General features: G+C 44.1%; 1 protein-coding gene across 1 annotated transcript in view; it reads right to left on the bottom strand.

Moving 5' to 3' along the window:
* Positions 1–3319: 3319 nt before the first annotated feature.
* The window catches only part of LOC125466386 (cyclin-dependent kinase 6-like), a 47081-nt gene continuing 24641 nt past the window's right edge, over positions 3320–25759 (bottom strand). Inside the window, exons 3-7 of the mRNA XM_048560818.2 lie at positions 17176–17343; positions 14450–14559; positions 12566–12616; positions 8990–9125; positions 3320–3434 (exon numbers count right to left, since the gene is read on the bottom strand). Coding sequence (XP_048416775.2) covers positions 3327–3434; positions 8990–9125; positions 12566–12616; positions 14450–14559; positions 17176–17343 — 573 coding nt within the window. The 3' untranslated portion in view covers positions 3320–3326. The remainder of the gene's footprint in view (positions 3435–8989; positions 9126–12565; positions 12617–14449; positions 14560–17175; positions 17344–25759) is intronic.

Below are 25759 nucleotides of genomic sequence, written 5' to 3'. Positions count from 1 at the left end.
ACCCCACCAACCTCTGGATCGAATGCAGCATCCTCAGCCGCTTCGGCCATCTGCAATCTGACCCCACCACCAAAGACTTTTTCCCTCCCCATCCTTATCTGCTTTCCTGAGGGACCACTCTCTCAGTGACTCCTGTGTCTGCTCCACACTCCCCTCCAACCCCACCTCACCCGGCACTTTTCCCTGCAACCGCAGGAAGTGCTACACCTGCCCCTACACCTCCCCCTCACCCCCATCCCAGGCCCTAAGAAGACCTTCCACATCAAACAGATGTTCATCTGCACATCTGCCAACGTGGTATACTGTATCTGCTGTTCCCGTTATGGCATCCTCTACATCAGGAAAACCAAGCAGAGGCTTGGGGACAGCTTTGTCGAACACCTACAATTGGTTCGCAATAAACAACTGCACTTCCCAGTTGTGAGCCGTTTCAACTCTGCTTCCCACTCCTTAGACGACATGTTCATCCTGGGCCTCCTGCAGTGCCACAATGATGCCACCCAAAGGTTGCAGGAACAGCAACTCATATTTTGCTTGGGACCCTGCAGTCCAATGGTATCAATGTGGACTTCACAAACTTCAAAATCTCCACTGCGACCATGTCCCAAAACCAGCCCAGCTCATCCCCTCCTCCCTAACCTTTTCTTCCTCCCACCTATACACTCCTCCCACCCCCATCTCCTACCTACCAGCCTCATCCCGCCTCCTTGACCTGTCTGTCCTCCCTGGACCAACCTATCCCCTCCCTAACCGCCCACCTACACTCATCTTTACTGACTCTAACCCCGCGTCCTTGGCCGGTTCTGTCTCCTCACCACCTATTTTCTCCTTTATCCATCTTCTATCCACCTCCCCCCTTCTCCCTATTTATTTCAGAATCCACATCCACTACCCCATTTCTGAAAAAGGGTCTAGCCTGAAACGTCAGCTAAGGATGTATCAGTGATAATGGGAACTGCAGATGCTGGAGAATCCAACATAATAAAATGTGAGGCTGGATGAACACAGCAGGCCCAGCAGCATCTCAGGAGAACAAAAGCTGACGTTTCGGGCCTAGACTCTTCATCTGATGAAGGGTCTAGGCCCGAAACGTCAGCTTTTGTTCTCCTGAGATGCTGCTGGGCCTGCTGTGTTCATCCAGCCTCACATTTTATTATCTTACATCAGCTAAGGACATGGCCAATAGAAGATTTCAAAGTTTTGATTTTGAATTTAGAGACACACCAGTATAATAAAGCTTCAAGGATCAGTGCACTCACCAGAATCACATTCACTAATAATATCCTCATGTATTTTTCCATCTGTATCTACCTTCACCTAACCAGTGTTTCAGCGAGAAAATGTACTTTAAAATCCTGTTAGAAACAATGCTTCGGACTGCAGCTTTCAAAACTTTCCAACCCTTCTTGTTTCAAAGTGTCAGCCATTCATATATTCATTTACCACCACTGTTCTGACTCTAAACTTGATAAAGCTACAATATGTAGGGGAATGTGTTAAGTTCAAAGCGTGTGAAGGTTTTAACATTGTAAAAGTCGATGAATTGAATCAATGCTCTCTGACAAGTCCTGCAGTGCATTCTCAGCATGTTTCCAATGGTTTATACACTGTATGATTTGTTCAAAACATGCAATACATTGGGATTTCACCCATCTGTCCTTCCCTGCTCCATGTCGCTGCCATTACCTTTCCACTACATGGGATGTGACTGCCACATATGTCACAAGAAACATTTCAATGTTTTGCACGGCTGGCACTCTGATGGTCTATTTGATAAATGGTGTTTCCTGCCAACACCACCACCACAGGAGTGTGCCATCACTGGCTGTCTAGGGCATGTTATTTTGCATGAGGTTGCTTCGGTCCTCCTGTTACTGATCTCCTCCTCTCAGACTCAGGCCACTGACCAGCCCTATCAGCTAAGACCAGCTGAAATAAAACTTGGAGTCTTCCTGCTCTCTTTAACCCCGTTCCACATTTCAATCTCCTGTGGTGCTGTTCACATTAGTATTTCACAAAGTTTATGTTTCCACATGCTACAAAATATCTGTGTAAAGCGATTACATGCAACAATGGCACCATCCAATTTTACTGAAATTACAAATCTTCACAAATTTCCTCTAATAACATCTGAAGGATAATCCAGAATCTTACATATCTGAAAAAGGACTTATCCAGGACTGCTTTACAGGATATTGCTCATATAACTTGCTCTTCATCCACAACTTTAAAATGACAAAATGTTACACTGGTATATTGGTGAGGATAATTAGCTACAAACATCGTTACAAATCGCAGGAAATCTGTGTGGGTGGAACACTGCTGTAACCTCATCCCAAAGTCCACCACGAATAATTAATCCAACCCTTTGAGACTGTTTGCAGTGAGGTCAATGGCTCTTAAATTTTAAATCCAAGGCATCACACCACCCTGTTTCCCTAGCACTGTAAACAAGGCTCTCATTGCAACAGTGACTGGGTTAAAATTCAGTGTTTGACTTAATCATTCTAACAGCTGCTTGGTATTCTGACCAGTACAGAAAAGGGGCTCAAACCCCACTTCAAATTGCCCTGAAAGTGCCCAAGGAGATTCACATGAAGGCAGGTCAGGACTAAAGACAACATAATTGTGTCTCGACCAGGTAACAGTTAATTTTCCATAAACCATTCTACTCTGAAATAATCTTCATTTAACTACATTTATTTACGGTTTTTGTGTGACTTTACTTGCTTTCCCCGAAGCGTAAATGCCTTAGAAAGCTTGTCATTTCAATAATATCTGACACCCATTTTAAAGAAAATATTAATAATTTCTGTCCTTACACTTGGCCGATACAAAGTCTCCAGAAATCTGGCAGTTTGTAACATGTGACAGTTTTGTTGTGTTGGCAGGGTTACTTCCTGGATTTAAAAAAAACCTTTTGCAGCATCACTGGTAGTTCTGATGCACCAATAACAAAAAGAAATGTACTCCAGACTTTATCTTAAGCCACAGGGCAATCAAAGATTAAAAAGGACAACACTCTAACAATGACAACACTTTTTACCTCAACAATCACCTTGCATCATCTAAAACAAGTCGCGTTTCAAAAAAAAAAGTTGCATTTATATAGCACCTTCCTTGGCCTTTGAATGCTTCAAAGTGCTTTGTATCTGATGCTGTACTTTTCAATTGTAGTCGCAAACTGAAATAGATGGAAACTATTTCACTATTCTGCGCGCATAATAGTTTACGTTCACACTGCTTCTCCATTTTAATTCTGTACTCAGTGTGGGTATTAATTAGAAATGAGTCTACATTTTGTTCAACACAAAGTGTTCTCCTACTCATTCGTGACTGTTGACCTCAAAATGTTCAGGCGTTTCACTAAAATAAGGATGGGCAAGTGCCTCATTGGTGGATGCTCTTTGATTCGGATTAAAATGAAGGCATTTCTGAAAGATAAGTGGGAAAGTAAAGCAAAAGTGGTTAAAATTGGCAAACCATAACAAAGGCTAAACATTAAGAAAACACTTTCCTCTCATAGGTGATGCAGAAAATACTTTAGTTAACAAAAGCAGTACAATACATGGATGCTGGTGATTGAAAATAAATACAGAGTGCGCTGGACGGACTCAGCGTGCCTGGCAGCACCTGTGGAGAGACAAAAACACATTTCAAAATGACGACTTTCCAGAGCGTCAAAGTTCTGAAGAAAACAAATCTCAAACTTGAAATGTGAACTCTGCTTCTCGCTCCACAGAGGCTGCCAGATCTGCTCAGCTTATCCAGCAACTTCTTGCTTCTATTTCAACAAAATGTAATGTTGTTTGGAAGCAGTGGAGCTAAAGGTTTGCCAATTGTCTTCCACAACTGCAAGGGAAAGATCACTTGAATAGTAATCATTGTTGTAGAGACAGCCACAGCCACACAAAAATCACACAAATGGAGGTAAATGATTAGCTAATTTACTCTGGTGCTGGTGAGTGGGACACCAGCCTTGCTTCACTTAGTGCCTTGGGTTCTAAAGGTAACTTTGGCAGAAACCCTCACTAGCTCATGTGGGAACAGAACCCAAGCTATGGGTGTGATGCTCCATTATAGAGCAGTGATCAGCCAACTGAGCTAACAGACCCTCCACCACTCCCTTCCCTAGTGACCTATAATGTCGTCTTACGATGCTGTCTCATCTTTCCAGCCTTATCCTCCTGAAAAAGGAGCATATCACAAACTTTGACTAAATGCTTGTGGTTTAACCCTATCAAAAGTCTGTGCTTTTTTTCCCCATAAGATATTTTACAAACAACCTGTCCAAAAGATGTTTATGGAACTTCAACCTACGTGCTCCAGGCTCAAAGACAGCAACACTACCACTACATCACAAGAGACCGATGAAATTAGGTGTTTTTTGTTTTGCAAACGTTTGAAATAACTAGGGGCATGGCCCATTACCTGACATCTGATTACACTCACAGAATGCCTACAGCGTAGAAGCGGGCCATTTTGTCCGAGTCCACACTGCCCCTCCAAAGAGCATCCCACTCAGACCCACACCCTATTCCTGTAGCCCTGTATTTCCCATGGCTAATCCACCTAGCCTACACATCCGTGGACACTATGGGCAATTTAGCATGGCCAAACCACCTAGCCTGCACATCTTTGGGCTGTGGGAGGAAACCGAAACATCCGGAGGGAACCCATGCAGAAACAGTGGGAATGTTCAAACTCCACACAGTCACCTGAAGCTGGAATCAAACTCGGGCCCCTGGTGCTGTGAGGCAGCAGTGCTAACCAGTGAGCCACCGTGTCGCCCTTTAGACGGTTAAAATTTAAACTTCTTCACAACATTCCCAAACACATTTTATTGCTTTGGTGCAACTTTCGGGAGCATAATTATGAGACATAATGATGAAATTATATATTCACTTTATTTGCCTCCAACACATCCACCAGGTGGCACCGTGGCTCAATAGTTAGCACTGCAGCCTCACAGCACCAGGGTACATGGGTTCGATCCCACCCTCTGGTGACTATCTGTGTGGAGTTTGCACATTCTCCTCTTGTCTGGGTGCTCCAGTTTCCTATGTGCAGGCTAGGTGGACTGGCTATGCTAAATTACACATAGTGTCCAGGGATGTGTAGATTAGGTGGGTTATAGGGGGATGGGACAGGGTGGGATGCTCCTGGGGCCAGTGTAGTTTTGTTGGGCCGAAGGGCCTGTTTCCACGCTGTAGGGATTCTACAAAGAAGTTCTATGTTGGTGAGGTGCAATATCAAGGGGAAAAACTCAGATGCACTTAACGCAACTTTATTTCTAGTGGAAAATTCTGACTTGGCAAAGGGTACTAAGGAGTCAAAGAGGTGGTTCCCTTTAGATAACAAAGTGTAGGGCTGGATGAAAACAGCAGGCCAAGCAGCATCAGAGGAGCGGGAAAGCTGACATTTCGGGCCTAGATCCTTCTTCAGAAGGCCTTGGTGATCTTGCTAAGCCTGGCTAATTAGGAACTACACTAGGGAGACAGAGGAAAATCTGCCCTAATTATGTTCACTGTGTTTTGAGTACTGGAATTCTCTGTTTCTAACTTTTTTTTTGGCTAATTTAGTTTTAATGGCTGTTACTTGGGAAGTTAAAAGGAAAGCTAAAATGTTGAACATTGTCCCCTCTGCATGAGAGCTCTGTTCATTCTGTAGCTTAGAAAGGCCCTCCAGTGGCTGCAATGGATACTGCAATATCCCACCAACCCTGGTGACTCAACCATTTTTATTGCATTTTATTCTGGACCAGTATTACCTCACGCAAAAAAAACACCTTAGAACATTACAGCGCAGTACAGGCCCTTCGGCCCTCGATGTTGCGCCAACCTGTGAAACCAACCTGAAGCCCATCTGACCTACACTATTCCATTATCATTTTTGTACTTACTGTAGATAACGGGAACAGCTCTTGTTTGACTGCCTTGTCTAAACTGATCATAAAATGGTTGGTTTGAATGGAAATTTGATAAGAAATATAAACTGCTTGAGCCTCAGCATAACAAACCCAACTTTGCGGCAGAAGTCCCTCAACCATGGAACCATTCTGGATGTAATACATGTTAGTCTATCCAGAACATCATGAAAATTCAGTGGAACCCCCCTGCTTTTTGTAGGCAACATTCTTAATTATGAAGCTCAAGATTCCATGTGCTTACTATTCTCTCAGTAGGCCCTATGCCTTTTAAAATCATTCTTATAACACGCTTCCTAGGATTTATTAATTGTGGATTAGATCTCCTGATTCATTCTGCCAAAATGCATAGCCCACGTTGTGTATTAAAATTGATTCTTTTCACCTACTCCGCTAGCCTGATGCTCTGCTGCAGTCAAATGGAATCATATTCGGTGGATATAAATGGAATCAAACGTCAGCTTTCCTGCTCCTCTGATGCTGCCTGGCCTGCTGTGTTCCACACTGTGTCATCTCCAACTCCAGCATCGGCAGCCCCTACTATCTCTGAATCATACTGCTTGTCACTGCTGTGAGCTGGACAAGTGGTGGACAAGATTTTGTGAACAATAATCAAGGGGAAAATATCAGTATCCATTTTGAGAGGACTAGTTAATCAAGGACATCCAGCATAAATTTATAAGGCTTTTTTTGTACATGAATAAACTAATTGAATATCTTGAAGTAACTGAAGGGAAAACAATGGGTAATGTCCAGATAAATTTTAAGATAGTGTTGGATACAGTAAAAGCTGATTAATAAAATTGTGACTAAGAATACGAATGTCAGCTGACGGAAAATATTAATTTAAGGACCAAAGACCATAAGTTCTGCTAAATAGTTATCTTTCATAACTGGAGAAAGCTAGATCGTGGAGTTCCTCAAGGGTTGGTGGTAGAATGACTGCTATTTTTAGTATCTAAAAGTGGAATAGAGACCAACATTTTTTTAAAAAGATGGAAAGTGAAGTTGAAGCCAAATGTCAGCCTTGATCAAATTGACTGGAGGATCTGACTCTGCGATTCATGTAGTCAATTAATTACTAAACATGTGGCAAGAGGTTGTTTGGACTAATTAGAGACAAAAAGGTGATTTATACTTCGAGATACAGGGCAAGGCTAGATTTCTCAGTGTCTTTGTTTACAAAGAAAGCGGGCACTGACACAATATCAGTAAAAGAGAAGTTGAGGTAAGCTGTCGGTAAGGATTTTCTAGAGAGGATAGTTCTATTTAGAAGTGGATAACTCAACTGTGCCGGATGGTTTATGCCTCAAGTTTCCTATGGAAACCGAGACAGCAAAACAGCTCACCATTACTTTCCTACATTCAGATTGGGCTAGCTTGTGGGGGAAATGCCAGAAGACTAGGAAGTGACAAATATTGAACCCTTGTTCAAGGACATTCCTAATAACTAAAGGGTGTCCATGCATCCCCTTGCCTTCCGTTTTTCTATTAGAAAATCAGGCGTTCTCCACGACAAATTGGCTGTTATTCCTGTAAATCCAGACTGATACTGAGAGCAGCTGAACACTAATCTCCTAAACGTTATGTTGTCACTACTTCCAGTTAAAATCACTTAAACAAGCTGAATACAGGAAATGTGGGGCAAGAGGAGCATGTTCAAAGTGTGACAGATTTGAAAACTGCATGGCTATGTGACATATATAACACAGAAGACTTGGCACTGAGGGGAGGGGAGGAGCATGTGGAATAGACTGAAGAAACCGAGACAGTTCAAGAGTTAAATAGGGGAAGTCAATAAAAAAGCTTTCACATGAAAACTGGAGCTTTATTATCAATGACACAAGGCAATCACCGTGTGGATCATTGTGAGGATCACTGTGTGCATATGTGTGTATGTGAGTAAGTGTGTGTGTCTATGTGACTGCGTAGGTGTATGTATATGACTGTCTGTGTATGCAAATGTACATGTGTGTACATGAGTGTGTATTTGTATATATGAGTGTGTGTATGCGTTTGTATGAGTGTGCATGTCTATATGTGCTTATATATGAGTATGTGTTTATGCGAGCATATGTATGAGCGCGTGTATGTGTGTGTACATGAATGTGTTTGTGTGTATATGAACGTGTGTGTGTATGCACATATGTGTGTATTTGAGTGTGAGTAATAATGAACGAGTGTGTATTTGTGTGAGTACGTAGGTGTGTGTGTGTGTGTGTGTGTGTGCATCTGACAGTGTATGTACGGTTTTGGAGGGGGCAGTGAACAGTCAGGCATACACAGTAAAACTAGAAAGAAGATGATATCCAACGATTTGTTTAAACCTGGTTACTCTTCTACATTCTGCGCTCAACAAAAGTAAGGTTATCCAAAACTTTATTGTTTGTGTCTGAATTCCCCTATTAGTCCTATGTTCACTGGCTTAGACCAGGACCCAAACAAGCAATATCTCACTTCTAAAATTCTCCTCCTTATTTCCAATTTCTCCTCTGACTTCTTTCTCATCTCTGAAATCTGTTACATCTTCACAACCCTCGGAAATAAGTGAACTCCTCCAATTCTGATCTCTTGCACATCCCTGATTTTAATTGTTTGACTACTGGTTGCTATGCCATCAGTTGTTTAGGGCCCAGGTTCTGCGATTTCCACAAGACATTGCATTTGTTTTTGTTTTATATCATTCATACGGCATACCTTTGTTACCTGGAAGGGCTCAACGGCCTGCTCCTGATCCTGGTTTCTATGTTTATTAGGCAGCCAGATAAATGTAAGTTACTATTATTCAAACAGAACAATAAATTATCAGAGATAACAAGGTGCAGACCTGGATGAACACAGCAGGCCAAGCAGGAAAGCCGACGTTTCGGGCCGAGACCCTTCTTCAGAAATCTTGTGATTTTCAGGAGAAGGGTCTAGGCCCGAAAAGTCAGCTTTCCTGCTCCTCTCATGCTGCCAGGCCTGCTGTGATCATCCATCTCTACACCTTGTTATCTGAGATTCTCCAGCATCTGCAGTTCCTACTATCTCTGAAACACTAAATTATCAGACAGGCAAACTCACAAGTAGTAAGTCTTTTCCCAATGAATCAATCTGAGGTAGTAAATCTTCAATTGGTTTTAGAGGCTTGGCAGTAAAGGAGCTGTAGGGCAGTGGAGCATCTGTAGGCCATTCATCTTCATCAGGAAGACCGAGCATACTGTGAAGGTAAGGCTAAGGTTACTCTAAGTACAGCAGCTCATTAAAGACCTGTTAACAAAGTAGTTAGTGAACAGCCACTTTCAACGCAAATAACCCTGCATACTGCTCCTTGTGAGCTTACCATCTAATTCTCTTTTAACTGCTTTGGTTGAACCTGCCCCGACCATACTCCACGCAATGTATTTCACACCTTATTTCCTGCTGTGTGCATAATGCTTTCTTTGTGTCAATTTGGCTTCTTCTGTCAATTCATTTGTACCTTTTGTCCTCTTTCAAATCTCCTCTGAACGTTCCTTTCCAAGGAAAACAGCCTCAGCTTTATTTAAATTGTACCTTTAGTGTCAGTTGATGTGGGCATCAGCAGAAATGTGGATCCACCTGTTTCATGTTTGGTCCAATCAGAAATTCTTGTGATTTGTGGTGCAGGGGACTGGGATGGTTAAAGTGTCCATTCTGGGCCAAGTTTTTTTATATATTTGCTTATGGAACAAGCCCTACGAAGAAGGGGACAAATTCTTGTGCATTCCTAATAGTCTCAGAGAAGGTGGTTGATGGGATGTGATTGCTATTGACTAGCACTTATTATCCACCTCTAATTGCCCATGAGAAGGCAGTAGTGAGCTGCATTCTTGTAACACTGCAGCCCTTGAAGTGGTCAGACATTCACTGTTCCAGGATTTTGATTCAGCGACAGTGAAGGAATGGCAATATATTTCAAAGTCAGGTTTGGAGAGGACTTGTGGGTGGTGATGTTCTGATGTACCTGCTGCCCTTGTCCTTCTAGGTAGTACAGGTCATGGCTTTGGAAGGTGCAGTCAAAGGAGCCGTGGAGAGTTGCCGCTGTGCGTTCTGTAGATGTGTGTTAGTAATAGCAACAGTTAACTTTGAATGTAGCCGATGTGGCCAAACCACCTTCTCTGAGACTATTAGGAATGCACAAGAATTCGTCCCCTTCTTCGTAGGGCTTATTCCATGAGCAAATATAAAAAAAACGTGGCCCAGAATGGACACTTTAACCATTCCAGTCCCCTGCACCACAAATCACGAGAATTTCTGATTGGACCAAATATGAAACAGGTGGATCCACATTTCTGCTGCTGCTCACATTGACTGATAGTAAAGGTGCAATTTAAATAAAGCTGTTTTCCTTGGAAAGGAACGTTCAGAGGAGACCTGATAGAGGACAAAGGGTTGCGTGGGTACAATTCAATTGATAGACGAAGCCAAATTGACACAAAGAAAGCATTATGCATACAGCAGAAAGTAAGGTGTGAAATATTGCTTCATTCTAAATTGTGTCAAGTTCCAGACAAGTCTTACACAGCTGACTTGTTCTTTATAAACCGATATTAGGAATCAGGAGACGAGTTGCTCAACACAGAATTCTCAGCCTCGGACCTCCTCACGAGGAGAGTAGCTGGTATTTGAGATTATGGTACATAAACATACAATTTAGAAACAGAAGTAAACTCGCTGACCTACTCCTATGTTCAATACATTGGAGTAAATATAGAATTCAAACTGCAATGTCCAGTGACCCTTGATTCTCTTGTCTAACAAGAGTCTTTCTACCTGCATCCTAATAATATTTCATATGACAACATGTTAATTCCAGATACCAATCTAGCAAACCTCTTATAAAGTGCCTCCAAGGCAAAAAGTTCTAAACGAGAGTTGAAACATTAATTCAGTTTCTCTCTCCACAGATACTAACAGGCCTGCTGAATTTCTTCAGTGTTTTGAGTTTGGTTCTTATATTTATGTTCAATTCCTCTTGTAATAAAGGAAAGAATTCCATTAACCTTTTTTAATCACTTGCTGTACCTGCACCAGAACACAGTACCCTGTACTTTAGAATTTGCCAAATATTGTCTAAGAAATGCTCGTTTTTAAAATTTTCTAGCCAAAGTGAGCCATTTCACATTTTCCCACATTACAATCCTTCTGCCAGGTTTTTGCCTGCTCACTCTGTCCAAAATCAGTCTGCAATCTGTGCCCTCTTCACAACACATTTTCCTACCTAACTTTGTGTCATTTGCAAATTTAGCCTTCACTCCTCTCATTCAATTAACTAAAACATGCTGTAAAATGCTGAACTCCAGCACAGACTCTTAATGGAGACCACTTGTCACATCATGCCAATCAGAAAAAGACCAATTTTTGCATGTGCTCTGTTTTCTACCAGCCAGACAATCTTCTATCCTTGCTAATATACTATCCCCTGCGCTATGAGCTTGTACTGTGGGTAGTAACTGGTTATGTGACATCTTGTTAAATGCCTCTGGAAATCCAAGTACAGTATGCCTACAGATCTCCTTTATCCACTGCACATGCCACTCCTTCAAAGAGCCCAACAGTTAAACAAGATGCCCCATTGATGAAACCATGCCAACTCTTCCTGATTACCTGAGATTTTCTAAATTGCAGACATAACCTTCTTAACAATCGATTCCAAAGCCCTTCCATATGACACCATCGAGGTAACTGGCTTCATAGTTACATTTGCTACTTTCAGATCTGACACAGCCTTTCCAGAATCTAGTGAATCTTGATAAATTAACAACACACAGTATCCCATTAGTCATTTCTTTTAAAGCACAGAATGAAGCCTAGTGTTTATTAGCCCCCACCCCCAGCCAGAGCAGTTTACTCACTATTACTTCCCTTGTGACTGCACTTCTTACCATGTACCTTTCTCCCCTCCATCTTCAATATTTATAGCAATTACTCTGAAGCTGAGACAGAAGCAAAATGCTTATTTATTTCATCCACCATTTCCTTATTTTCTAATCTCAACTCACCATTTCACTTTCCAGAGAACCAACACTCACCTTCCTTTTTATTTAACTGCAGAAGCTCATTACTATCTGTTTTTCTGTTCCTAACTAGCTTTTTCTGATACTCCAATCTTCTTTTCCTCTGCCATTCTTGACCTGTTATTTAACTTTGTGCAATGTATGGCAGCATATCACAGTGAAAGGTTAAATCTCATTAACAGCAATAGATAGTACTCTTGGAATAACAAGGAATAAACTGTAGGGGGTCAGAAATATGCAAGAGAGTCTGACAGCATTACAGTAAAGGTATGTTAATATTCTAGATTCAGAATCTCGGCCAGGCTGTAAATGAAATGCTTTCGCAAATAAGACTGACAGCAATGACAGAGTAAGAGTACCAGAAGAGGGTATTATGTCTATGCTGGTTCTTTCAAAGAGGTACCCAATTTAGGCTCCAACTCAAGTCTTTTCGCCCCGAACCTCTCAAATTAGTTACGAGGGTTTATGCCTGTTAACTGCAACCATCACTATCAAACTATATTAACTGCTGGATAGGCAGGGAAATGACAGAACTCCCCGGGCAATTTATTATCAGCACTCATCATGTTTGAGCCCTGGGTTCAAACAAAATAAGTCATCTGTGGACTAGTGTGATACTTACTCAAATATTTTTTGCAGTTGATTAATGTCTGAAATCCCACAAAGAAAGGGTCTAAAATTAAAAAAAGTCAAATAATGAGATTTTTTTACTGTTAAATGTGCAACATTTATTTCTACTTCAGTCCCTGTAGATGCTAAATTACATCTTTCTTTGAATCTCAACATCGTTAAATTCCTGAATAATTGTCAAGTTTGCACTGTTCTGCACAGTGTCTTGTCACGCAGTGCACTCCATGTAATTTAATTTCCTTTAGCTATGCTTCATCTTTCAGTCTCAGTCACCCTTTTTACCCTCTCGACAGTTAATCTTTTTTAAAATATTGAGTGTATTTAATTGTATAGATTTCAATTCTATTTGCTGAGATAATGTCAACCTCTTGTTAAGAGCAGGGTGTTACAGTTTTCTGTGAAACAATGATCAGAAACTCACATTCTTTAAACTGGTTGTTTTGCTTCAATCTGTTTTTGGATAAAGTTGCCCATGGAGCCGCACGGTGGCTCAGTGGTTCGCACTGCAGCCTAGCAGCACCAGCGACCCAGGTTCAATTCAACCCATGGGCAACTGTCCGTGTGGAGTTTGCACATTCACCCTGTATCTGCACGGGTTTCCTCTGGGTGATCCAGTTTCCTCTCACAGTTCAAAGCTGTGCAGGTTAGGTGGGTTGGCTAAATTGCCTGCAGTGTTCAGGGATGTGTAGATTAGGGGGGTGGGTCTGGATGGGATGCTCTGAGGGTCAGTGTGGACTTATTGGGCTATAGGGCCTGTTTCCGCATGTAGGGTTTCCATGGTTATAACTGCAACCGAGATTAAAATAATTCAGCATCTTTGTAATAGCAGAGTGCACTCCAATCTTAGCTTGATATCAGTTAATAATTTATCACACAAATTCTAATTTCACAAGATCCTTCCAATCAAAGCTAGTTAAATTTCGGGCTACCATACATTTTCTCATTTGCAATGTTTCCTACAACATATCAGAGAATGAGGTTGCATGGAATTATAACGGAATACTGGATGGTGTTACAACGTGGCACAACCCAGGTTATATGATAGAGAGCCAGGTTTCGTCAGGTTTATGGTGTTTTAAATAATGGAATTATTGTATGGTAGAGACAAGATTATATGATAATAAACTGTATTTACATAGTGTTACATGAATCTAGGTAGAGAACAATGCTATATGACTGTATTATTCAAAACAGCAGGATTATGAGGTTAGATATGGCAAAAATACAGGGTGACAAGACAGAAAAGATAGGGCAGAGAGGTGGGCACTTACAATAGAGTAAAGACTGGAATTAAGGTACATGCAGCAAATGGGTCAGATCTCCCATAATGAGTTCACAATGGATCAATAATATGGCAGGAAATGGGATTACAGGGCGTTTACAGTATGCCAGTAGAAGAGGACACAATATGGCAAAGGATGAAACTATAAAGATGAGGTTGCCACAGACCTATCGGACCACCCTCAGTAGAGAGGAGGCTGATGGGCTTCCCTAGGGGTCATCACGCCTCAGGCAAAGGGACAGTTCGAGAAAGAGTGCTCCACAGTAATCTCAGCTGGGGCAGGAGCTGAGCCTGTGCAGTTGGCATCACTCGGCATCGCAAACCAGGGCACCCATGATGAAACTATGGCACGGCAGAGAGAGGGGCTATATTTATGGAAGAAAATCTATGGGAATGGATTTGATCCAGCACAGTGTAAAAACTTAGGAATTTCAATAATAAACTGCTAACTTTACATCAATTAGAATGTTATGAGAATCAATAACTCACCAGGTTAAATTTAAAGGCACCAAAGACTTAAAAGGGAATACTCATGGACAGAAATCTCTGAATAAATCCCTGCATTTATCATCAGTAAGCTAACTGATATTTTACCTGAGTTGAAGCATTTCAGCAAATATGCAGCCAACACTCCAAATGTCAACAGCTGCTGTGTACCGGGAATACAAAAGCACTTCCGGTGCTCTGTACCACAGAGTAACAACCTGAACAAGAGACAGATCAGTTCAAACGACTTCTCTTCAAAACAGATTTTAAGCTCTTTTGAGCAAAACGAAACCACTGGATATCTGGGCAGGAATGGATCTGGGGCGATGGGGTGCTAGCAGAAGGGGGAAGCTAGTTGAAAATACAAAGACATAAAATAGCAAATTTTTTACATAGACGGTGGTTCACACATGGAATGAACTTCCTGATGAAGTGGAGGGGTGGATACGGGTACAATTACAATGTTTAACAGACATTTGGATGGATATATGAATAGGAAAAGTTTGGAGGGATATGGGCCAGGAGCAGGCAGTCGGGACTAGTTTGGTTTGGGATAATGTTCGGCATGGACTGGTTGGACCGAAGGATCTGTTTCTGTACTGTCTGACTCTATGACTCTGTATTTTCATTCCTACATTTAAAAAATGGAGGAAACTGCTTCAAAGACAAGAGAGGGCTCTACCTATACTATAATAAAGAGTCTCAAATGCAAATTTAATCAATATGATTAAATAAAGCAGTTTCACGCCTGCTAAGCCAAGTAGTGTGCTCCTTTAGAAGAGCTAATTTTAAGAATGCACAAATGCAGCAGTAAAGCCTCAAACGTGATTTTGAAAACAGTAGGATTTTTTTGTTGGCTATATTCTGTTTTTGCATTAAACTTTAATAAACACAGGGAATGTATTTTCTGGTTATTTTTACCTTTCCGATCGAATAAGTCCATTACTTCCTTTCACTACATCCCTAAAGACACACTTAAGTCTGTAAACTCAGCATGAAGCGAATTGCTGCTATACGCCTGCTTCTAGTGAGTGTGTTGTACACCTCTGTGTGTACTGTGCAAAAATATATGGCTGGAAGCATCAGGAAATAAAATCTCCTGGACTTGATGCAGAACGCTGATTCATTCTAATTGTAGCATGTTTTTTGGACATTTTGGAAGTTCTTTCTCATCAACTGACAGATCTGCAAGTGCTGAAGTGACAAGTACTTGGGTCCACTGTCTGTTTTACCCTTTCATGGTCTACTATTAGCCAATTATCTTACAGTGTATTGAACTTGTGATGTTACTATACATTTCTCTTGTCAAGAAAGGGGGAATTATCCAGGGAAGTATTTCTGCAATAGTCTAGCCTTGTCTACAGCGAAACTCCAGTCACAATTTCCCACCCCGCAATCTATACACTATCCTGACTTGGAACTATTTTTTAAAAATTCATTAATGGAAAGTGATCATCACCGTCTGGGACAGCATTTAGTACCCATCTCTAGCTACAAGGTGACATTGAGCTGCGTTCTTGAGCCGCTGCAGTCCACATGCTGTAGGTACACACACACACAGCCCTTAGGGAGGGAGTTCCAGGATTTTGACTCAGTGACTAGTGAAAGAATGGCAATATATTTCCAAGTCAGGAGGTGCGTGGCATGGAGGGGAACTTGTAGGTTGTAGGGTTTTCATGTATGTCCTACCCATGTCCTTTTATAGGAAAGTCATGGTGGGTTTGGAACTTGCTAAGGAGCCTTAGTGAGTAACTTCATTGCATTGTGTAGACGGTATACACTGCTGCTATTAAATGTTGGTGATACAGAGATGAATTTTGTGGATGTGGTGCCAATCATGCAGGTGGCTTTGTCCTGAATGGAGTTAAGCTTGAGAGCTGTTGAGGAGCTGAACTCATCCAGGCCACTTGGGACTATTCCATCACACTCCTGACTTGTGTCTTCTAGACGGTGGTCAGTCTCTGGGGATTCAGGAGGAGTTATTCGCTGGAGTATTTCTAGCCTCTGGCCTGCCCTTGTTACAACTGGACACTGACCAGTGGATTCTCCCCACTCCACCCACTGACTCCAAATGACTAGTTTTACTAGGGTTCTTTGATGCCACGGTCAAATGCAGCCTGGCATCAAGGCAGTCACTCTCACCTCACCCTTCATATTCACCTCTTTCATCCATATTCGAACCAAGGCTGTAATGAGGTCAGGAACTAAGTGATCCTGACAGAGCTGTAACTGAGCATTTGTGAGCAGGTTACTGCTAAGCAAGTTCTGCTTCAGAGCATTGTTGATGACAACTTCCGCCACTTTGATGATGATCGAGAGTAGACTGATAGGAGAGATAATTGGCTGGTTTGGATTGGTCCTGTTTTTTGTGCACGGGACTCACCTGGGCAATTTTCCACATTGTTCAGTAGACGACAGTGTTGTAACTGTACTGAAACAGCTTGGCGAGAGGAGCGGCAAGTTCTGGAACACCAGTCCTCAGTACTATTGTCGGAATGTTGTCAGGGACCACAGCCTTTGCAGTATCCAGTGTCTCCAACTGTTCCTTCCTATCACATGGAGTGAAGTGAATTGGCTACAGGGCCCTTCCACCTTGAACAGGGAAGGGTTTGCTACTAGTGGGAGACTGAGACAGGGCTCTTCTGTGATTAAGTGGCCCTAGTCAGTTTGCTTCCAACCTGGAAGGGCTGCACTGAATCCAAGCTCAGTGTGTCCATTTCATGGATTGGAGATCAAGGCTGATCTTCGAACGTTTTCCTTGAAAAGGCTCTGTTTACATGTACCAGCAAGCTGTCAAGGGAAACAGGATTCAGTATATTTTGGAAAGAACTCACCACAGGAGTCAGCGCCATGTGGAAACTGTACACTCGAGCCAGACCAAAGTCTGCTAACTTCACCTGGCCGCTGTTTGAAACCAGGATGTTTTGTGGCTTCAAATCTCGATGCACCACACGGTTTGCATGGAGGAAATCCAGGCCTCTAAACAGCTGCAGCATTATATCCTAAATGCATAATGATAAAACTGTTAAAAGTGAAGAATTTTATAAAGAAAATTACAATGTAGTTTCCATGTTATGTACGGGAATATGAAAGGTTATTGATTGGGGGTACATTTGAGAAAGGCTAGTAATTATGTACTTTCTGGAACTCATGATAGTGAATCCTTAGTGGCTGCATGCATTTGTGGAGATGAATTTATAGTTCGCTGACCCAATCTGATCTCAGAAGGTGCTCTCAATATTCTAATCTCTTGTGGCTTAACAGAAAGGAATCCCTGACTGGTATCTCTGTCACTGGCTTACTATTTCCCTGAATGGCGCTATTATGATTTCAGCTGATGGTATTACCGGATATTCTAATCTGACGACAGATTTTTAAACATTTTATGAGGTGGGCTATCACTCAAACCCAAGCACACAATGATACAGATTGCGTTTTAACATTAAAACAGAAGTTTATTATGCAAAATAAAAGATAAAATAGTAAAATAAAACCAAGGTAATTACATATTACAGAATTTGAAAGGCTTTGGGGTGGCAAGTTGGCTCAGTGGTTAGCACTGCTGCCTCATAGCACCAGGGACCTGGGTTCAATTCCACCTTTGTGCAAACTCCACACAGACAGTTGCCCATTCTCCATTTGTCTGCGTAGGTTTCCTCTGGGTGCTCTGGTTTCCTCCCTCAGTCCAAAGGCGTGCAGGCTAGGTGGATTGATTGGCCATGCTAAATTGCCCATAGTGATCAGGGATGTGTTGCTTAGAGGAGTTATTGGGGTGATGGGTCTGGGTGGGATGCCCCAAAGGCCAGTGTGGACTTGTTGGGCTGAAGGGCCTGTTTCTACACTGTAGGGATTCTATGATCTATGAAACATTCAGTAAGTATCATCTGATCCAACACACCCATCACTTTACAGAATTCTCACAGAAGAGACAATTCCCTTCTCTCCCATAACTGTGGTTTTGTTTGAGAGTTTGATAGCAACTTCCTTGATCATTCACACAACTGAGCTTAGACTTTCTTAGCCTCGAATAATCCTTTTGGGGTTCTAAGCAAACACTTCTGGTCTGGAACTTTGAAAGTGCGTCCTCACAGAGATGGGGCAAGTTCAGTTTGGGAACATGGTTGGCACAGACAGGTTGGACCAAAGGGTTGTTTCTGTGCTCTATGACTCCATGTTCTGAATTATTACCTTTCTTTAGGAAGAGCTTTGTTTTTACAGCAAGCCCAACCAGGTCTCTGGTAACTGAAAACGAAGGCTTTCTAAACTATCCCCCCCGACCAAGCAACAAAAAAGGCAATTCCTGATCCTTCTGACTAAAACCAAGCTAATGCTCTTCAATGTTTATTCTATCCACTGTCCCAATGAAACGAATCCCCACAATCTTTCTGTCATACTCATTTTTTTTATATTCAAGGTTCCAGAAATGCTGACAAGTCCCTCATTCACGTTGACAATAACCCACATGCCCTCAAGTTCAAAATCCAAGCTCTAAAACAAATGATATCAATGTGTGTGAAGACTACAGACCTTTTATCTTACATATACCTGTCATTAACTTCAGTTGTAGAAAGGCCTGAATTTTGCCATAGTGGGAGAATTTATCTGCCTAACAGTGACAAAATGAGCTTATTAGAATGCTTAGAGAACAGAATCACCTCAAACCTGGATATCTCTACAGGTGTTCTTCATACTAGCGTCTTAAACTCAATCAGTGTCCCAGAGTTATACAGCACAAAAACAGACCCTTCGGTCCAACCAGTCCATGCTGACCAAGTTTCCCCAAACTAAACTAGTCCTATTTGCCTCCGTTGGGCCCAAATCCCTCTAAACCTTGCCTATCCACATGCCTGCATCCACCTCTTCCTCCAGCAGTTTGTATTCCACAAACCACCCTCTGTGTGACCGAATTGCCCCTCAGGTCCCTTTTTAATCTTTTGCTCTGAACTTAAAAATATGCCCCCAAGTTTTCAATTCCCCCACCTGGGGAAACAAGCTTTGTTATTTACCTTATTTTTGCCCCTCATGATTTTATAAACCTCTACAATGTCACTCCTCAACCTCCTACCCTCCAGTGAAAAAAAGGATCAGCCTAGCTATCATCTCCTTATAATTCAAACCCTCCAGCAGCATCCTTATTACCTGGCATTCTCAATAAATCAGCAAAAAGGATATACTTCAAATACCAGAAATATTATCGTGATCTGCATGATGTCTGAGTAGTCAGTTGAGGGTATGACTTAGAAGGTTCTCTGCCACTAAGTTTTATTTAAGGCAAATTTGCATTAATTATACAACAGTGATGTGTATACCCCCCACCCCACCGCCGCATTATGTTTCTATCACGTAATTGTGTGTTTTTACACTGATTATGTGTACCTCCTGATCAACCAGAACTATTGATTAACCGGCACACTCCTGATCCCATGGGGGCCGGTTAATAAAAAATTTGCTGCAATATCATTTATTACCATTTACATTTCCTTTTACTGTAGATCTCAGACACTAGGTTAGATTGTTAAGGGTCTGTTAACTGGGATATCCAAGCGATTCTGGTCCACCCTTTGCCAAAGGCTGACATAAGAAGCCCAACATCATGGAGTTTTGGGCCTCAGCTCTTGAGATTTTGGGTGTCAGACAAAACGTAGTGAAGTGTCTTTGGGGCTTGGCTAAAGCATCAAAGGGTGGCATAGGATTCTCACACTGCCATTTTTCCAGCACATAAAGAATGCTGAAGATAGAAACAAGGGTTTCTATGAGATCCCCCATTGTTCTGCTAAACAGTACTGAATATAGTCCTAACTGATCCAACCTACTTTCATACACCAGTCCTGCCATCCCAGGAATCAGTCTGGTAAACCTTCGTTTCACTCCCTTCATGGCCTGAACGGCACACACTATACTCTGTATTAGCACATCCTCGTGATCAAGACATTTTCTTTTGGAATAGTTGGATTGGTTGTATGAGGAGCAGTTCGATAAGAATCCTTGTGACCCTCTCTGGAGGACCTTTTCAGTCTAGCCGAAGGACCTGAAGTGGCTCCTCAGCATCCCGGTAGGTCTTTAAAACAATCTGTCAGGCAAAAAAAACCAAAAGGGCTAAGGGCATTAAGCAGGCCATTCAGCCCATCTGCACCACCAATTCCATGAGATCATAGGTGATCTGAAATTTCTCAACTTCATTTTTCCTGCCATTATCTCCTAATTCTTGATTCCCCTACTAATTAGAAATCCATCTATCCCAACCTGAAATGTACTTAATGACCCAGCCTGCACAACTGTCTGTGGTGAACAATTCCACACATTCACCACCTTCTGGGAGAAGAAATTCCTCCTCATCTCTGTCCTCAACACACAGACTCAACTGGTACAAGAAAAATTAGTACCAGCTCAAGCAAGAGTGGGGCAGGGCTCTTAAAGCTACAACATCCAGTCTGTAAATGAGTGGCACAAATGCACTGAGATCAGCATCCATGAGCCAAGCAATCACTGGCTATCAAGAGATGAGGCAGCTCTTTCAGCGGCTTTGTGGGTTCTGAAGGAAAGCTTTTATAGCCACATGCAATCTGACAGCACCAGGTACTCTGCGAAAACCAGCCATTCTGGATAGCGGTAGTAAGAACTGCAGATGCTGGAGAATCTGAGATAACAAGGTGTAGAGCTGGATAAACACAGCAGGCCAAGCAGCATCAGAGGAGCAGGAAAGCTGACGTTTCGGGCCGAGACCCTTCTTCAGAAAAACAGGATACACTCTTCTTTGTTCAAAAGCAAACATTCCACATTTCATAAGCTCCCTGAATCAAAATGCAGTTCTTTGAGATGTACGATAGCTGGTCTCTCAGGGATGTGTGGAAAGTGCCACATCTTGGAATGCTGAGGGCCAACGTCATCTGCATTTCCACAATTAAGTTTTGGCAGCAGCAGGACTGAGGCTGCAATCCAACGTGGAGTGAGGCATGAGTTGGCTGATGGCATGCTCTCTGTGAATTATCCACACACACACACTCCCTCTCCCACACACAAACACACACACACAAAAACACACACTCCCTCTCCCCCACACACACAAACACACTCCCTCTCCCCCACACACACTCCCTCTGCCTCACACACACAAACACACTCACTCTCCACCACACACACAAACACACTCCCTCTCCCCCACACACACAAACACACTCCCTCTCCCCGACACACACACACACACACACTCCCTCTCTACCACACACACACACACTCCCTCTCCACCACACACACACACACTCCCTCTCTCCCACACACACACACACAAACAAACACACTCCCTCTCTCCCACACACACACACACTCCCTCTCTCCCACACACACACACACTCCCTCTCTCCCACACACACACACACACTCCCTCTCTCCCACACACACACACACACTCCCTCTCTCCCACACACACACACACACTCCCTCTCTCCCACACACACACACACACTCCCTCTCTCCCACACACACACACACTCCCTCTCTCCCACACACACACACACTCACTCTCTCCCACACACACACACATTCACTCTCTCCCACACACACACACACTCTCTCCCACACACACACACTCTCCCTCTCTCCCACACACACTCACACAAACACACTCCCACAAACACACACAAACACTCACTCCCACAAACACACACTCTCCCTCTCTCCCACACACACACAAACACACTCCCTCTCAAACAAACACACACACACCCTCTCGCCCACACACACACACACACACACACACACACATACACAAACACTCCCTCTCTCCCACACACATAACCAACACTCCCTCTCTCCCACACACACACACAAACACACTCCATCTCTCCCACACACACAGACACACACACACACAAACACACTCCCTCTCTCCCACACACACACACACACACACACTCCCTCTCTCCCACACACACCCACACACACACTCCCTCTCTCCCACACACACCCACACACACACAAACACACTCCCTCTTTCCCACACACACACACACTCCCTCTCTCGCACAAACACACACACACACCCTCTCTCCCATACACACACAAACACACACACACTCCCATACACACACAAACACTCTCCCTCTCTCCCACACAGACACCCAAACACACTCCCTCTCTCCCACACGCACACATAAACACACTCCCTCTCTCCCACACACACACAAACACACTCCCTCTCTCCCACACACACACACACAAACACACTCCCTCTCTCCCACACACACACACACAAACACACTCCCTCTCTCCCACACACAAACACACTCCCTCTCTCCCACACACAAACACACTCCCTCTCTCCCACACACAAACACACTCCCTCTCTCCCACACACAAACACACTCCCTCTCTCCCACACACAAACATACACAAACACACTCCCTCTCTCCCACACACAAACACACACACACTCCCTCTCTTCCACACACACAAACACACTCCCACACACACACACACACACACTCCCTCTCTCCCACACGCACACATAAACACACTCCCTCTCTCCCACACACACACAAACACACTCCCTCTCTCCCACACACACACACAAACACACTCCCTCTCTCCCACACACACCCACACACAAACACACTCCCTCTCTCCACACACACACACACACACACTCCCTCTCTCCCACACACACACACACACACACACTCCCTCTCTCCCACACACACACACACACACTCCCTCTCTCACACACACACACATAAACACACTCACTCTCTCCCACACACACACACAAACACACTCCCTCTCTCCCACACACACACAAACACACTCCCTCTCTCCCACACACACCCACACACACACAAACACACTCCCTCTCTCCCACACACACACACACACAAACAAACACACTCCCTCTCTCCCACACACACACAAACTCCCTCTCTCCCACACACACACACACACACACACTCCCTCTCTCCCACACACACACACACACACACACACACACCCTCTCTCGCACAAACACACACACACACACACACACCCTCTCTCCCACACACACACACACACACTCTCCCTCTCTCCCACACACACACACACAAACACACTCCCTCTCTCCCACACACACACAAACACACTCCCTCTCTCCCACACGCACACATAAACACACTCCCTCTCTCCCACACACACACAAACACACTCCCTCTCTCCCACACACACACAAACACACTCCCTCTCTCCCACACACACACACACAAACACACTCCCTCTCTCCCACACACAATCACACTCCCTCTGTCCCACACACAAACACACTCCCTCTCTCCCACACACAAACACACACCCTCTCTCCCACACACAAACACACACACACTCCCTCTCTTCCACACACACACAAACACACTCCCTCTCTCACACACACACACACCCTCACTCCCACACACACACACACACACACTCCCTCTCTCCCACACACACACACAAACACACACACACACTCCCTCTCTTCCACACACACACAAACACACTCCCTCTCTCACACACACACACACACCCTCACTCCCACACACACACACACACACACACACACACTCCCTCTCTCCCACACACACACACACACACTCCCTCTCTCCCACACACACACACACACACACACTCCCTCTCTCCCACACACACACACACACACTCCCTCTCTCCCACACACACACACACTCCCTCTCTCCCACACGCACACATAAACACACTCCCTCTCTCCCACACACACACAAACACACTCCCTCTCTCCCACACACACACACAAACACACTCCCTCTCTCCCACACACACACAAACACACTCCCTCACTCCAACACACACCCACACACACACAAACACACTCCCTCTCTCCCACACACACACACACACACACAAACAAACACACTCCCTCTCTACCACACACACAAACTCCCTCTCTCCCACACACACACACACACACACTCCCTCTCGCCCACACACACACACACTCCCTCTCTCGCACAAACACACACTCTCCCTCTCTCCCACACACACACACACACACACTCCCTCTCTCCCACAAACACACACTCTCCCTCTCTCCCACACACACACAAACACACTCCCTCTCAAACAAACACACACACACCCTCTCGCCCACACACACACACATACACAAACACTCCCTCTCTCCCACACACATAAAAAACACTCCCTCTCTCCCACACACACACACAAACACACTCCATCTCTCCCACACACACAGACACACACACACACACAAACACACTCCCTCTCTCCCACACACACACACACACACACACTCCCTCTCTCCCACACACACCCACACACACACAAACACACTCCCTCTCTCACACACACACACACATTCCCTCTCTCCCACACACACACAAACACACTCCCTCTCTCCCACACACACACAAACACACTCCCTCTCTCCCACACACACACAAACACACTCCCTCTCTCCCACACACACACAAACACACTCCCTCTCTCCCACACACAAACACACTCCCTCTCTCCCACACACAAACACACTCCCTCTCTCCCACACACAAACACACACACACTCCCTCTCTTGCACACACACACAAACACACTCCCTCCCGCAAACAGACACACACACACACACACTCCCTCACTCCCACACACACACACACACACACACTCCCTCTCTCACACACACACACACTCCCTCTCTCCCACACACACACACACACTCCCTCTCTCCCACACACACACACACACACACACTCCCTCTCTCCCACACACAAACACACTCCCTCTCTCCCACACACAAACACACTCCCTCTCTCCCACACACAAACACACTCCCTCTCTCCCACACACAAACACACTCCCTCTCTCCCACACACAAATACACACAAACACACTCCCTCTCTCCCACACACAAACACACACACACTCCCTCTCTTCCACACACACACAAACACACTCCCACACACACACACACACACTCCCTCTCTCCCACACACACACACACACACACACACACTCCCGCTCTCACACACACACACACTCCTTCTCTCCCACACACACACACACACTCCTTCTCTCCCACACACACACACACACACACACACTCCCTCTCTCCCACACACACACACACAAACACTCCCTCTCTCCCACACACACACACACAAACACTCTCCCTCTCACCCACACACACACACACACAAACACACTCCCTCTCTCCCAAACACACACACACACAAACACACTCCCTCTCTCCCACACACACACACAAACACACTCCCTCTCTCCCACACACACACACAAACACACTCCCTCTCTCCCACACACACACAAACACACTCCCTCTCTCCAACACACACCCACACACACACAAACACACTCCCTCTCTCCCACACACACACACACACACACTCCCTCTCTCCCACACACACA

Source organism: Stegostoma tigrinum, chromosome 31 (genome assembly GCF_030684315.1).
Source record: "Stegostoma tigrinum isolate sSteTig4 chromosome 31, sSteTig4.hap1, whole genome shotgun sequence".
NCBI lineage: Eukaryota > Metazoa > Chordata > Chondrichthyes > Orectolobiformes > Stegostomatidae > Stegostoma > Stegostoma tigrinum.
Note: the sequence above shows the minus strand (reverse complement) of the source record. Positions and strands in the feature narration are given on the sequence as shown.